Raw genomic sequence first — 16,309 nt, 5'->3', positions numbered from 1 at the left:
TTCACTTCATTGTGGAGCGCGGAGCCTGGGAGCTTGGTAACTAAACATCTGACCCTCCAAATGAAAAGCTAGTTGTTTTGGGATTAGCCCGGTTTCCTCAAGACGTTATCCTTCATGATTAAATATGGCATACATAAGTTAAAAACTCATTGGTACACTCATAGAAAATTATATGCAGGGGGGGCGCCCTTTTTCATAAACATATATGTGTCCAAATTACAATAATTTTCTATTGCTGCTAAAACTCTAAAACTAAACTCATTCCCTTCACTAGGACAGACCGGTGTCGCAGAATATGACGTCAGGAATCATCGTCAGCACCCGCTCGCTGGTTCTGCAGAAAGTGACCCGACAAGAGGCGGGCGCGTACGCTTGCAAAGCTGCCAACGCCAGAGGAGAGACCTCCAGCGAAGTTGTCCGGTTACGGGTGCAATGTGAGTATACGTAGCCTTTCATATGCGTGTTGTAGTCAAAAACCTCGGCTGTGCTGTTAGAGCATAAAAAGTACTGACCCGAAAGTAAATATAAAGCGATAACTTAAAATTCGGTAAGGATCTAAGTATCCCATCCCAAACAGATAAGAGGTTAATCATCAAATATTATGTTATGATAATTCTCGATAGTGTGACGCCATCCACCTTTGTGCCTCTCGAATACAGTAGATTGCGCCGTACACGTGCCTAAAATAACTTTATATCGAAACCCCAAACAGGCAAACCCCAAACTTATAAAGATGACTGTGTTCATATGTATGTATAAAGCTAAAATACAAACTTAAAAAATGATGAGGTACGCAGAGTTGCATGGAACATAATACCGACGATCGACCGACCGACCGACCGGTCTGGCCTAGTGGGTAGTGACCCTGCCTATGAAGCTGATGGTCCTGGGTTCAAATCCTGGTAAAAGCATATATTTGTGTGATGAACACGAATATTTGTTTCTGAGTCATGGGTGTTTTCTATGTACCTATTTAAGTATTTATAATTATATATTATATATATCGTTGTCTAGGTACCTACAACACAAGCGTTATTGAGCTTACTGTGGGACTTAGTCAATTTGTGTAATAATGTCCGATAATATTTATTTATAATAACAAATTGAAAACAAAGTAGTATTCCGATGTTATAATTTGAGGGCGTTGCGTAGCAAACGTCAACCTGTGTAACAAAGCGACCATCACAGGAAACTTAAACCCCACCTATTAGACAGCATCATTTGCATTCTCCCCGTAATAACCATCAAATACGTATCCGTGACATGTATCGCAACCATAAAATGTCACTGCGCAGTATGAATTACAGTGCCATAAATACCGCCATGTCCGCAATAGGTACCTATTCAAATGATTGCGGTTGGATCGATGTATCTACCCACTTCCTTCCGCCGGCCGTCCGCATAGTAATTGTTGAGGAAAGTCGGTAAGGCCACTAAATCATCGAAATTACACCCCTAATATTACAGCGATTCGTAGTCGCAATCTGTTGTTCCGCAGCTCACTTTAAATCATAGAGCTTTGCTTTAGTTAGCGCTTCTGTTGAATACATTTCACGAATAACCAAAATATTAAATTTGCACGTTCATTGTCCGTTTTATTTGGTCTATTCTTGTAGCCATTTTAAGGAAATTCCTTTTACAACGAGGAATAAAAACTTCGAATTGTTTTTAAAGTCTAAACTCAGATTTGCTGTTTTTTTTATCCCAAACTTATTTTTATTCGAGATAGAAATCAGAGTTTCAAATAAAAATAAAGAAAGTTACGTTCCAAGAAATACAAAGTGGATTAGCATAGTGTTTTTGCTGACAGCTACGAGACATTTCAGTTGATGTTAAAATGTTTGTAAGCGCAATTTAGATGGTTATTTCCGAGTGAAGAAGTCCTATAAAGAAAATTATTCCGATATTTTAAATTCACATTGTTGTGCGCGGATTCCGTACCTTTCAAGCGGGCACAATGTAAATCAACAAGGACGTCCGGAGCTAAGATTAATTATACAATTCTATATTGGCGAATCGAATGGCTTCCTTCCGCGGACATTCTGGCCGGTCTGATTCTCTCGGGAAAAAAGCAGTAACTACATGTTAAGGTAAATATATGGCTTTACCTTTTTTATTGGGGCTTGGTGGCCGGCCACGTGAGGAGACGAAATAATTACAGCCGGGGAAGGTATCGCGTTTGATTTACATACTTTTTACGAGTTAATAAATGGGGGTGGGTTTTCTGGATTTATTGGTTTGTCCTTACGAGTTACGATGTTTTTTTGTATGATAGAACAAAACTAATAATTGTCTTATAGATGTCTAATAATCTGAAAACTCGGTGCATAAGGAGTAAAGAAATGTAAATTGATTTTTAAAACCGATACTAAAAATTATGAAATAACCAAATCGATAACACTTCCAACTTGTATCGTATAACTTCTGACTTACATTTAGACTTCTGTCCTAGAGGAATTATAGCAATTATAATTACGACCGCACAAAAATGGCACCTTTTAATGATAAATTATAACTCATAAACGTACCGAGGGGTTTTTGGCGCATGAATTATTAAATAAAAGAATTAATCGCCAGGTGACAACAGAAATTCACTAATTACTACCACAATTTCAGAGCCATCGTGTAAATAGTACTAGAAGCACCGGTACGAGTTAAATTTTTGTTGATTTTTTTGCCATTAATTAGTTCTGGTTGTCATCTGACGAAATAAAATCAACAAATAGTCTTGATATTATGACAACTGATATATATTAGAAACTCTTTACAGATTTTGTACTATTGTAAAATATATAATATAATTATCATAATTTTAACGGCAATTATTATTTTGATAATAATAATATGGCTGAGCGCTTTAGGGCCGGCTAAGCTGAAACGACACTTAACTACACATTTTTTCCTATTTATCGAAACCTTCAACCTCATTTTCACTCATTTCATCATTATCTCTTATTGCAGCTTAACAATATCTGAATAATAATATAAATAATACCTGTTTTAAAACCATAACTGCCGTGAGACACAGACGTATTAAATAAATTAAAAACGGGTCACTCACGTATTTTAAGTCGAAAAACGCTCGACATGTTTCACTCCATACCGAGCAGTGTTGGCTGAAACGTTACTGCAATTAACCATTATAAACTGAACCGTAACCTATAACCGTTCGTTACGGTTCACGGTTCAATTTTTAATGGTTAATGGTTAATTGCAAGTAACGTTCGGCCAACACTGGTACCGAGACTCCTCGTCAGAAGCAGAAGAATTTAACCGGTTTAAATATATTTAATAAGTAATACCTGTTTTAATCTCAACATTCGACTGTTAACAGTTTTGGCTATGCGTTGTCTGTCAATTGATATATAAGTGGTGGAAAACTGTTTTGAATGTATATGTTACCTATTATATAAGTAGATTAAGGAACAATCTACTTATAAAATATTTGCTTATAACCTGAATTGAGCTAAAATCATCAAGCAAAAAACAAGAGATAATTATTTAAGTAAGTACATATTTATACAGACGCTACAAAGCTTCACACGAGTTCAGTGACTTGGTAATAGGCTCTGAAAGTTCGGAGGCCGGGAACTTAAAAGTAACAAACAAACTTTGCTCAGATTATTGATTGGATCAAGTAGAAGCTGTTGAAGAAAATAACGTTCGCGTTTTATCAGAATATTTTTGTAATTAATATCGACAAAAACAATATTCCAAAGCTTACTAATAGTAAGTCTTGGAGTCAAAACCAAAATACCTCGATGAAATATGATCATTTTTTTTTCGAAATTGTGCAAATATTAGAAAACTAGCAAGTAAGTATCTTTTAGTTTATTTTTTAGGGCCATTTGCACCATTCCATCCCATGATGCAAGTGGCCCTAGAGCGTAGCGCAACACGGAGATAAAAACACGCAAAGATATACAAGAAGATGAATGTCCGACGCATTCGACGCAAAAACCAATATTTAGGGCAACTTGCACCATCACCACCACCCGGGGTTAACCTATTAAACTTAGAGGTACCATGATTAGCAGGACCATTTTACACTGAGTTAATGGTTAAACCGGTTAACCCCGGGTAATTGGGATGTGGGATGGTGCAAGTGGAGCTTAGTAATATTATTAACTTCTTTTGCGCGTTCGCTTGCTCATCATTCAAATCGTCCTCCCCGTCCCTTTCGCATCTCTTGTCATTCCTCTATCTACCTTAAGTTATGTTTCATGCTATTCTCTTACGTTCCAGTACTACATCATTTATGTTTCACAATGGTTTAGAAGTAAAAAATAATATTAGGTGGGTACTTAATAATAGTCTTGAAAGCTATCAGATTCCTGTTAAATTTGATGGGAGGGAGGATGGGATATTTATTTAGTCCGATGACAACCAAAAGTCACTAATTGCAAAACATAATTGAACAAAAATCAATGGTGTCTTGGTTTACTATGTCTTATTAACTTGGTAATATTTAGTAAGGTGTTGTTATTAACTGACGATTTATGCATACCGGCAGTTTTTTTTTTAATATACTGTAGATAAAGTTACTTTGCTTTCCACAGACGCACCAGTATGCGCGGAGACGTCGCCGCAAGTGGTAGGCGCGGCGTTGGATGAGGCTTTACACGTACGCTGCTCGGTGCACGCGGACCCCGCCGACGTCAACTTTCTGTGGGAGTTCAATAATAGTGGCGAGAGCTTCAACGTGTCTCCTGCGCGATATGGTGGGTTATGATCAGCAACGTGTAGCTCGTTAGGTTATAATGTTTATCAAGCAGATACGTATACGAGCGATACTACAAATTTTATATTAAAGGAAAAAATTAAATCGCTCTTAACCAAGTTAACTCCGAAGCTTCACAGAAGCGTGCGATTTTCCCATTCCTTCCTTTTTGTTTCACGTTCAATTGGATATATTTTTGCAAACAGTTACCAACCCTACGTACAAATATTTAGAAAATCGAAACCTAATGTTAAAACAATGTAGCGAACATTTGAATGAAGATTTGGTGTGTGCTGGTTTCCGTCTTCAAAAGATACGTACAATTTTTCATTTAAAAAAGGTACCGACAATATTATGATTAGTCGTGTCGTTCTCAATATTATAACGGTATTTGTTGATTATGGAGAATATTCGCGAAGGAGAACGTATGTCACTTTCGGCGATATATCTGATGATGACTGTACCTAATTTTGTTCTCATGCAGGTACAGTGAACAGTAGTATAAGTGAACTGCGATACACGCCGGCAAGCGAAAGGGACTACGGCGCCCTGACGTGCCGGGGGACCAACAGTGTCGGCATACAAGCCAAACCTTGTGTCTTCCAAATTGTGCCAGCAGGTATGTAGCCAACTGTGTGTATAAATTATTTTGAGAGAGTTGTTATTTTGTTTATGAGTAAATCGGGTTATTGTCAACATCAATGGAAGCGGATAAAACAACGCTCCAAAGACATCTGCCAATAGCTAATAGTTTTGCATGTAAATACTAATTGATTTTTAAAAAGAAGGCTGATGACTGGACTTTAAATGGGTCTTCCATTTTTGACGTGTAGTCTCATCCACCACTATTGATGCTGGCTATACGCAGTCGATTCGCAGGCGATCTCGGACAAACATCAAATTTTAGCAAGAAGTACCTACTTATTTTTTTAAAGATAATTTTTGTAACCCTCCGGACCCAAAATACAATTTCAAGTATAAAATGCAACGTTCAATCTGTACTAATTCTTTAATACGACTCATCTACGATTATTAAAGCTTAGTTAGATAAAGCCGTCATGTTTGTTCAAAATACGATCTTAATTTCTTCTGTTTTTACAATAAATACGGTTGCTAGGCCCCTTATAGTTTATGTTATTCTAAGCAACTCCTGTTTTTATCAGCAAAGCCCTCACCCCCTCGCAACTGCACCGTTTCTACTGGTAACGGTTCAAACTGGATAGAGGACTCCAGCCAAGATGTCGGCGACAGTCTCGTGATCCGCTGCGTAGCGGGCTATGATGGAGGGCTACCACAGCTAGTGGTGTTGGAGGCTGTGGATATCAGCAGTGGTCAGTCGCGGTTTGTCGTAACGGCTAATGAGACCGGTGAGTTGAACTTGCCTAATATTTACATATCTTACCTTAGTTTTTAGGCAAAGGATCGAAATGGATCGAGGACTCGAGCCAAGACGGCGGTGACAGTCTCGTGATCCGCTGTGTGGCGGGGTATGATGGAGGGCTACCGCAGCTTATGGTTTTGGAGGCTGTGGATATCGGAAGTCGCGGCCGGTCGTCACTGCTAATGAGACTGGTGTGTTGATATGGTATTCACCTACCTTACCTCAGTTTATCTTTACTTGGAAACTAAGATAAATTACATCTTCGTCCCCTTGGGGGTAGAGACGGCAGACTGCTAGGGTGCGGACGCGAAGATCAGAGCTGGAGCGTATCGTGTACGAGTATAGGACACCATTGCATTTTTTTTCTGTGTAGGTACGATTGAGTTTACCAACATTTTTATACGATCTATATATAAACATGACCTTTTTCTCAGTGTCTTACAGACGATTAAATTGTTAAGGTGTTTGTAAACTCGACTGTACCGTAAAGTTGAATACTTGCTCCCTAGATGGCGTGGCGATATTTCTCGTGCCGATTGGGGCGCTGTGGTCGATCGGTGGCAGTTTGCAACTAACAGTCCACTCCAGGAATGACAAGGGGAACTCTGATCGGATCACCCTGCATTCACTCGCTTACCGTGATCCTGAGAGACGAACCGGTAAGTGTGTTTTAATGTTATTAACCCTTTGACCGTCAAAGACATCAACTGACGCTTGCGGCTACAGCCCAATATTGATAACGACAACGCGCCGAGCACAATAGGCGTTCAAAGGGTTAATGAAATAAACAAAGAACATATTAAAATATTTTTAATTCGGTTGATGTCGTTGTTTTCCAATTCAAGTATTAATGATCTTTGACAAAAACGAAAAAACGAGATGAGATGAATTCACTTGATAAAGAGCTAAATATAGTAACTGAATATCTATAATTAATCTGTATTATAATACATTTACCTATGTATATTAAATCGTGCGGTGGTTGTGTGTTAACGCGTAGGTTGGTTTTCATAACAATTATGTTTAGGGGGTTTCCAAACTATTAATGAATAATTATTAAATTCGGCCGATTCGAACTTTAAGATACGTCAAATGTTAAGTTTAGATACGATATGGATATGTCAGTGTCAAGTCACTTTTGATACTGACATATCCGATCCATATCGTATCTAGTCCTAATATTTGGCTGTAGGGTGTTTATTCAGTTACCTGCAATCATTTACGGGCTGTTGGGCTATTGCAGGTGACTGAATAAATAAGTAAAGTTCGAATCGGGGCATTACTGCTATGATGTAACCGTCAAAGAGCATACTATTACACTAGAGATTATAAGTTATACAGGTCAATTCGAACGTACATTGATATCATGTTATTAAGTTATCATGTCATTAATTTATCGTGCATTTTCCTTGACTTAATTGCCCGTACATGTACTGGTGCGAGCGAGACGTACAATAACTAAATAACATGATTTAAGTATTATTCTGATGTCGGTGTACCTACCTTCCAATTGGCCTAATAGACTCATAGCTAACGCCCATAATCGAACAAAATAACATACAGTAAAAGTTAAAAATAAGTACAGTCTAGTTATTAAACATCGACACCGACAAAGTGCCAAAAATATGTACACACTACTTTGATGTATAGGCAATAAGGTCGTGTATATATATTTTTGGCATTTTGTCCGTGTCGATATTTAATACCTTGACTGTACGAGTGACTTGCACGATAATAACTGAATGACATTAGTTAGATTATCATTATGATATTTATATGTATGTTCGAATTAGCCTGAGAAAATACAACTAAAAGATTAACAACATTAAAAAATGAGCCTTAATATCTATTGGAATAATGTAAAATAACCTTGTAAAACTTTTAACGAAGTGGAATATTAAGATAAATTGAAGCAGTAGATTTGAGACTGACTTGACAGCCGGTATAGATATTTGTGACCGAAACCGGCAAAACATCCCACTTTGTCACTTGCCATAAGGACGCCTTGACAGGTTACTCGTATAAAGATACAAGCAAATCTCGTCCTTATGGCAAGCGACAAAGTGAAACGTTTTGCCGGTTTCGGTCACATTTATAGAGCGAAGGTAAAGCTTACGGCTGTATTCGAACAATGCTTATAAGACGATGCGATACCATACTGATCTGTCTGTGTCAAAATGACGTTTTTGGTTGAAGAAATGTCATCGCATCGCTGTGACATCTTTTAAACATTGTTCTAATACGGCCGTTAAGCCTCCTAATGTCTTAAGTAATCCCTTGTAAGAGAAAATTTAATTTTTAAAAAGGCAATTAAGTTTTATGTTCTTAATTACAATCTACTTGAAGTAATTTAAAGCAGAGCAGATAAACGTGTTTAAATAATTAAGTGTACTTTAAAAGTTGGTTTGATTACTTGGCTTTGCTTGTTGGAAACTTCATAATATTAAACTTGTTAAAATATATTTTTGTATGATATGAGAATAATAACCTTACGAAGTTTTCGTTTTACCAAGTTTATTAATAAATTCTGGGAAAATCTTATTCTAAGGCCTAGTGTTAGTCTTTTCGCCTAAAAGTTTATGATTTCGATTAAAACCTTGTTACAATCTTGGTACTTGGTACGAGTTACTATTAAGATTTCTGGGGAAAATTGTTTGACATTATCGTCAGCGATAATTACCAATTTAGGCTGTTATAAACCAAAACTGTTTCCATTCATGCTAGAAATTGAAACTTTAGAAAGTCAGATGGTAGTTCTTAAAAACAAGTGTTTTTTTTACTATTCATCCGAATCGGGCTCTTTGGATGCCTTCAGGGTGCTAATGGGGCTGAAGAAATATTATAGTGCATCGGGATTGTTCGCGGAAACTCGAACGGATTACTTTTATACAATATTCCGTAAACGAGTCGTCTCCCTGATGCACAGGGTATGGAACAGCAACAACTGCATCCTGAAAGTCATTGCCGAGAGATGGGACGATCCTATCTTATTTTTTCTAGAAAAAACACACGCAGTCTAATTTTATCATCCGGAAAAAATATTATAGGTTTATTTTTGTCTATTAATTTTAAAATTATTCATATTCATCATTGTTTACTAATCATTTCTCTACATGTGTAACTACTAACAAAAATATGTATTTGAAAAAGTCTGAAAAAAAAAATCATTTCATTTTCATTTCTTTAAGTTGGTATGCAATTTTCAAAGGGCGTAGGTAAGGATCTGTACCCCTAGTGTAAATATTTTCGACAGCGAAACGTGACGTACGCGTTTGCGTTAAGTGTCATTTTGTATAGGATTTTGAGTTTCCAAAACGTCCCGCTTGGCGCGCTCTTTCTAAATCCAATACAAAATGAGACTAAACGCAAACGCGTACGTCACGTTTCAAAATCGAATTTATTTACACTAGGGGTACTGAAGCGACAAACGCCACCGACGCAACACACAACCAAAACACCAGTTGCGACGCCTCGCTTGGCTAAGTAAGGCGGTCGGTGTCAGCGTCGACTGTGCATGCTCGAATCATCCATAATACTAATTTCAACAAATTTTACGATCAATATTTAATATAATACCGGGCAGTGGATTCAATATATCCGGCTGCGCCTGCTTGGGCGGTTTCAGCGTATACGCGACCACTTATACGCCATTTTTTTTCGCGTTTTCGGGATTGGTCCCATAGTAAAATTTGCCCTATATTTATTCACCCCGTAAATTATTGGAGGTGACTAAATAAACACACTGTATAAAATTTTACTGAATATTTTATCTTAGTATTTTAATGAACATAATTAGAAATAGTAAGCAAATATGTAAATGTAATGAATGATCTCAACTTAGACATACCTCAATTAAAATCTAAATAATAATGGATTAAGAGCTTTGTTTGTTAAATAAAATTATTAAGGTACTCGATATGTAAAATAAACAGTTTTTAAGCGATCTTTTCGTGGTCCAAGGGTCACTGTCACTTGCGTACCTACTCGTATCTCAGTGTCGTGTTTGTTGTTTTTTAAGAAGATACTGGAGGACCGATTCTTAATACAAATGTAGATCCCATTTTCTTACCTGAATATTACCATTATGTAATATTTTTTGCACAATTTATTATAGGTTCAACCATAGTTATGCCCCGTTTGATTTTAGGAGTTCCTATCTATAGAAAAAATCAAACGAAGGGGCATATCTGTGGTTTATATGAACCAAATTACGTAAAAAAAAATTTTTTATAATGTCAATATACAGATACAATAATTGGGACTACGTTTATATGGAGAAGCGTTCACGTGATTTCGTCCCCTTTTGTTTTAATGACTCATATGTTTGTATAGATCGTATCATTCGCGAAGACGCGTGCCTTGGCTCGTATTATCATGTTATTAAAGGTTAGATTTGACAAATCTGCACGTCATCGTGGATTACACAAACTATATTGTAGCTTATAGTTTCCAAATACAACAGATGGCGCTAACAGCATTATGGCGGGAGTGACCGCTACTACGTTCTGGGCGATCGCGCTCACTTTGGTCGTCGGGACTTGCGCTGCCATCTTCATCGCCTTTGTGCTGCGGAGGAAAAAGTAAGTCATATTGTATTATATGACCTTTGAGATTTTGAGCCTCTGCGTGCCAAGAAGAGGGTATGCACTTGCAAGTACCTAGTTTAAAAAAAAGACAAACGATAGGGATTCAGAAATGACAACGGACAACGAGACGGAGTGAGATAGTAGACGGGGCGTATTATTTGGGTTAACATTAAATAATTCTATTGATTCTATGTAATAACTTTTTAAGCGATTTATGTAGTAATCACAGGCAAAGGATACTATTTATGATTTTTTAAATATTTCGCAACAGGGCAGCATTACCAACAAAGCAACAGTCGCCCGAGCTGCAACTGAACGCGGGCGACGGGCAATACGTGGTGGCGTATACACTTAAACCGCCCAAGCAAGCGCAGCCGGATATATTGAATCCACCGCCCGGTAAGTATTTTTTAAATCGCATGTTTTGCTGACATATCCTACCTACTTGTAGTTACAAGTAGGCAGGACACGCAACGAATTAGAAACTATGCAGCCGCGATACAATATCGATAAAGTCGCAATCACAATGCTGTCGCTGGTCATATGTTATAATTATAATATAGCCTTTTATATAATAAACACGATTCCGCATCGTGCTAATATCTCCCTACTGAATCGCTGCAAAAAGTCGCCGTGTTAGCACCGCGGCCGTGTATCGCCAGGTAGCCCTCCCTTAGCGCTTCAAAAGTGCGTAGCTGAATCAATATACGAGTAGGTAGATATACAAGAATTCGAGAAAATAATAAGACATAACAAAATTATATATGTTTATAGCCGTTATCATTGGGTTAAATTGGATCACCTCATATACCAATTCTCTTACTTACAATAAATCAAAATATCATCATTAAAAGTAAGTGTATACCTATTCTAATTTTTGTTACAAATAGAATAATTACGTTACCGCAGGCAACACCACGAGCTCGTCCTAAACAAATACTGCTTTCTGATATCTTAAATACGGATCTTTGATGCGGGCTGTATAAAGACAAAATGGGAAAATTTATCCGGCAGCGAATTAGCGTTTGATCACAATTTTGTTTGTGGGTTCAAGGCCCTCTACCTTTTCATAGCGTACTTAGGTACTTGTTTACTTACTTTCTAAGCTTTTATACAGGGCGTTATTTTTAAATTTATTAAATTCAGCATGTGGCTAAGTAGAGTCAAGGAAATTAAATAGCATAGTCAGTTATAGTGAATTCGATGCTTTTTTTCATACAAATAATTAAATCTTAATTAAAGTTCGGAAATGCACTTCTGAAAATAACAAAGTTAAAAAAACACATTGTACTTAGTATAATAATATTATAAAGTATTTTAAGTAAAGTAAGTAAGTAAACACTTTATTGTACGAGAAAAATAAATATTGATTACATCTGATGGAAAATAATTGGGTAGTACAAAGGAGAACTTATCCCTAAGGGCCTGTTTCACAGTGTCCAAGTACATTAACAAATAAATTAACTGCCAGATACAATTTCCTACAAAACTTAGCACTTTATCTACCAGTTAAGCTTATTTGAAGATTGTGATGCGCTAACGATGACTTTATTCGTCAGATAAGTGGCAAATAGCTTATTCGGGACTTTACCTGGACATTGTGAAACAAGTCCTAAGAGGGATCTCTTCCAGTTACCCATACCTAAAAGAGTAATTAAAAACTATATCTAAAGTAATTATCTAAAGTATTTTTACATAGCTGACGATAAAAACAGGGTAATGTATATTTATTTCAACGAATATTTAAAAAAATGGTATGGGTGGAATTTTAACTAGAATATTTAATATCTTCATCATATATTATATCTATGTGAAGCTTATTTAGCAAAACAATGCAATTTTTTTATTCAATGTATTTAAAACTTGTTTTTCGAGATATACATTTTAACATCGCATGGAAGTAAAAAAATATGTAGTCGAAAATTTTGTGACGGAAAGAAGACACCTAATATTTAAAACATTAAGTTTTTATTACGTCTTTCAAGTTTACCCTGTATAACATATGTAAGACGTTACGGTAGTAATGATACAATAATAATAAGTTTCACAATCAACTTGGTCCATTTGCATTTAATTAAAATAAAATACGTTACGCTAAAGTTAAAATACTGCCGTACTATTCTAGCCCATCATAGTTTCCATTAAAGTTCCTACGCAATGTAGCTATACAGAATCGTAGCGAGATCAAAGGCTCGTTTATATTTAGACAGGTGTCAGAAACACGGGCCAATGTGGACAAAGCTTTGGGCTTTATTACGTTTTCGCGATATTTTTATAAAAAAAAAATAACTTTACTTTGTGTACGTTTTTGTTACGGATCGAAAAGGGCTGGGGTGTTCATTAACCAAATAAGATTTAGAAGTAATTTTTATACAATATTCAGTAGGCAGGATGTGACTTGAACTACCTACACGGCTACGATGAATTGCCATTTGACATTTTACGTTAGCGACTGCGTGAACCCGATCGCATTCCCTCTCTATCGCACCAATGCATCAGTGCGAGCGAGATAGACTGCGATTGAGTTTACTCAGTCGCTAATGTAAACGTCAAATGTCAGCTCGTGGTACGGCTACTAAGGTCACCGAACCTAGGAGCCTAGCCAAGATAATAATCGTTGATAGAAAACGCTTATCAAAACTTAAATAATGTATATATATCACTTTGCTTCGTAGCATTTGTCATCCCGATACATTGTTTCGATTCATTCGGCGTTAATCGATATACAATTGTCATTGACTAGGCCCCCTGACCTGAAGACACACACTCTACAAAATGGTGCTAAGTTAATTTTGAGCACTTTGCTTCCTTAGCAACTTCTTTCTCTTATTTTATAGTAAAAAACCGGCGAAAACCATGTCGGGCCACCCTCAGTGAAAGGTTACTCATCCCTCACTATAGGCAGTTTTGAACGGAGGTTACTAGTTGGTATTATTGTCATAACAAGCAAAGTGATATCTTCGCAGCATTTTACCTACAGTTGTGTGCAATATAATAGCAGTACATAAGAAAATGTAAATTAAGGGAAAACTATAACTTTAGATCAATAATATTGTATCTTTTTATATAATTATTCTGCATTACTTGATATTATTTCAAAATTAACTGTAACCTTTACTTAAATGATATTGGAAGTAAAAAAAAAAATATCATGAAAATCGGCTGTTTTTACTAAGTTGCGGAAATTCCTATAAAAACGTAAAATCCTACGAAAAAAATACAATTGTGTACTATAATTGTAATTTAGAATCTTTCCTATTATTTCCAATCAAAGCTTTACATCTAAACCCAAGTCATCCAGAAAAAAATAAACTTTTCTATAAGACGATCTTCGTCGCAGAGTGTACTGCGGTAGTGCTATTATATTGCACACATCTGTTCGTCTTTTTACAAAGAAGGGATGATTTTTGCCTGCTCTAGTTTTTATTGACTTTCATAAGGTACCCTATTTAAAAAAAAAATCTGATTTTTATTTTACCTTTATGTTGGCGTGATTGATTTATATACCAATGCCAAATCCCAGCTTTCTAGCACTAACGGTTAGTGAGCTAAGCCTTGAATAGACAGACGAACAGACGGACATGGTTAAACTATTAAGATTTCTAGTTACTACGAAACTCTAAAAAAGATGCTCAAAGTTTTGTTTTGTCATAATAAATGTTCTTTTTATGACATGGATTAAGCAAATGCGCTGACAGGCCATCTGTCTGATGCTGAGCAGGCAGTCTTATTTCGGCGCCGAAAAATATCTTCCGTGTTCAAACTAGGAAGCCAGGACAACTAGTTTCGTAGGCACCAGGGGGAAAGAGACAGGCATTGTTATCATCACGATGTCCAGTTGAGAAGTATGATCATCATATAGATCTATCAACTATGATCAATCAGAAACGTCATTGTTGATAGCTGACAGATCATATCAAAAACAAATCCAGATAAATTCATAACCAGTTATTACAATCACAATAAGCCTCCAAAATAGTTGACTAGGCTAAAATTGCTATTAATGTACCTTTTCTTCAGACGGCGATCCGCTTCCAAAGCGGTGTTCGGAAGCGGTGAAGAACGGTGCCCTACGGGATGAGTGGCCGACGGGCGAGCGTGCGGGCGTCACGCAAGATGAGCCACGCACGGTAAGAACCAGAAAATAAATTTGGAGCAAAATCAAACCAAACAGAGGAATAGGGTCATTTCACTAACTCTCTCTTGTTTCAATCCCGCAAGCTATGACCCGATTCAAACTTTAAGTTATGTCAAAAATTTCCTAAAGATACGATATGGATTTGATATGTCAGTGTCAAAAGTTACGTTTTCGTTCGAAGAAACGTCACTGATATATCTAATCAGAACATGTTTGACGTTGGTTTACGGATAAAGTGAGGATGCTCAGCACAAAACATTTCGTACATTGACCCGCCTATTCCTTCGCCCGTAAGCCCCGGTAAACTATGGCCCGATTTGAACTTTAAGATACGTCAAAAATTTCCTAAAGATACGATATGGATTTGATATGTCAGTGTCAAAAGTTACATTTTCGTTCGAAGAAACGTCACTGACATATCTAATCAGCACATGTTTGACGTTGGTTTACGGATAAAGTAAGGACGCTATGCACGAAGAATTTCGTTCATTGACCCACCTGTTCCTTCTCTCGCACAATGGCATTAACCGGGTACCATCAGCGGGTCAGCAATAATTATACGCGTGCGATAAAGATTGGCGGGTACAATATTCTACGTTTTTAGCATCCTTACTTTAGTGCGAGTATATAATCATCACACACAACTTTATATCACACTTACGTAATTAATGATATAGCAGTCTTTACATTTTCTTGATCGTATCGTTTTTCCTGGAATATGTAAATAAGTCTATACAAAAAAAAAAACACGTATTTAGCGGCTACCTAAGGCTTGTGGTTAAGAAAGTGGCGTTGATATTAGGTAAATGCGAACTTTTCGCGTTCGCGTGAAAACATTGTAACGTATTTATGTGTATATATATATTTTGTTACAGTTACTTTCACCAATAGCAGCATCTACCAAATCTGGTACCACAACGCTCAGTAGGAGAGAACATCTCATAGCGGAAGAAATCCCAGGTCCAGAAAGTTGTGTATAGACAATCATTAAAGAACCGGCCACCAAAACTTGACGCAGCGTATACGCAACGACGTATCTTCGTTGCGCTTTTGTCGAATCTGTTTGAATGTTGCGTCAAAATCTTGTGGTCGATCCCTAATAGCGAATATTTTTAACGAATTTTGTACATAGTAGGAAATGTAGGTATGTAATGACTGTCAAATTGTGATAAAGACGATGTAAATATTGTAAAATGGAGGTATAAAGGAGGATTAAAAGTGAAGCCAGGCTGTTTGTTGTTTTATTTGCCGTTGTTCATAGCAAAATGAATAATAAATATGTTATTTATTTCAATATCAACCCATTACAATAAAAATGAAATTACAATTACAATTATTAAATTAAATTACAGTTAAAAGGTATAGCTGAAACTTGACTTCTACATTAGCAAGTTTCTTGTATTGTCTTAACAATGCTGTTCTTTAATTCGCTCAATCTCCTGACAAACGACCAGTGCCTTTTACGCTATAGCGTAAAAGTCGTC

General features: G+C 36.7%; 1 protein-coding gene across 1 annotated transcript in view; it reads left to right on the top strand.

The window, feature by feature from the left end:
• Nucleotides 1–16,055, top strand: part of LOC133528569 (hemicentin-1-like) — a 324,344-nt gene extending 308,289 nt beyond the window's left edge. The window contains exons 11-19 of the mRNA XM_061865999.1: nt 275–434; nt 4,560–4,721; nt 5,205–5,339; nt 5,884–6,087; nt 6,611–6,760; nt 10,564–10,681; nt 10,959–11,086; nt 14,708–14,817; nt 15,701–16,055. Coding sequence (XP_061721983.1) covers nt 275–434; nt 4,560–4,721; nt 5,205–5,339; nt 5,884–6,087; nt 6,611–6,760; nt 10,564–10,681; nt 10,959–11,086; nt 14,708–14,817; nt 15,701–15,805 — 1,272 coding nt within the window. The 3' untranslated portion in view covers nt 15,806–16,055. The remainder of the gene's footprint in view (nt 1–274; nt 435–4,559; nt 4,722–5,204; nt 5,340–5,883; nt 6,088–6,610; nt 6,761–10,563; nt 10,682–10,958; nt 11,087–14,707; nt 14,818–15,700) is intronic.
• The last annotated feature ends 254 nt before the right edge of the window (nt 16,056–16,309 follow it).

Source organism: Cydia pomonella, chromosome 19 (assembly GCF_033807575.1).
Source record: "Cydia pomonella isolate Wapato2018A chromosome 19, ilCydPomo1, whole genome shotgun sequence".
NCBI lineage: Eukaryota > Metazoa > Arthropoda > Insecta > Lepidoptera > Tortricidae > Cydia > Cydia pomonella.
The sequence above is the reverse complement of the archived record's forward strand: the minus strand, read 5'-3'. Positions and strand labels throughout refer to the sequence as shown.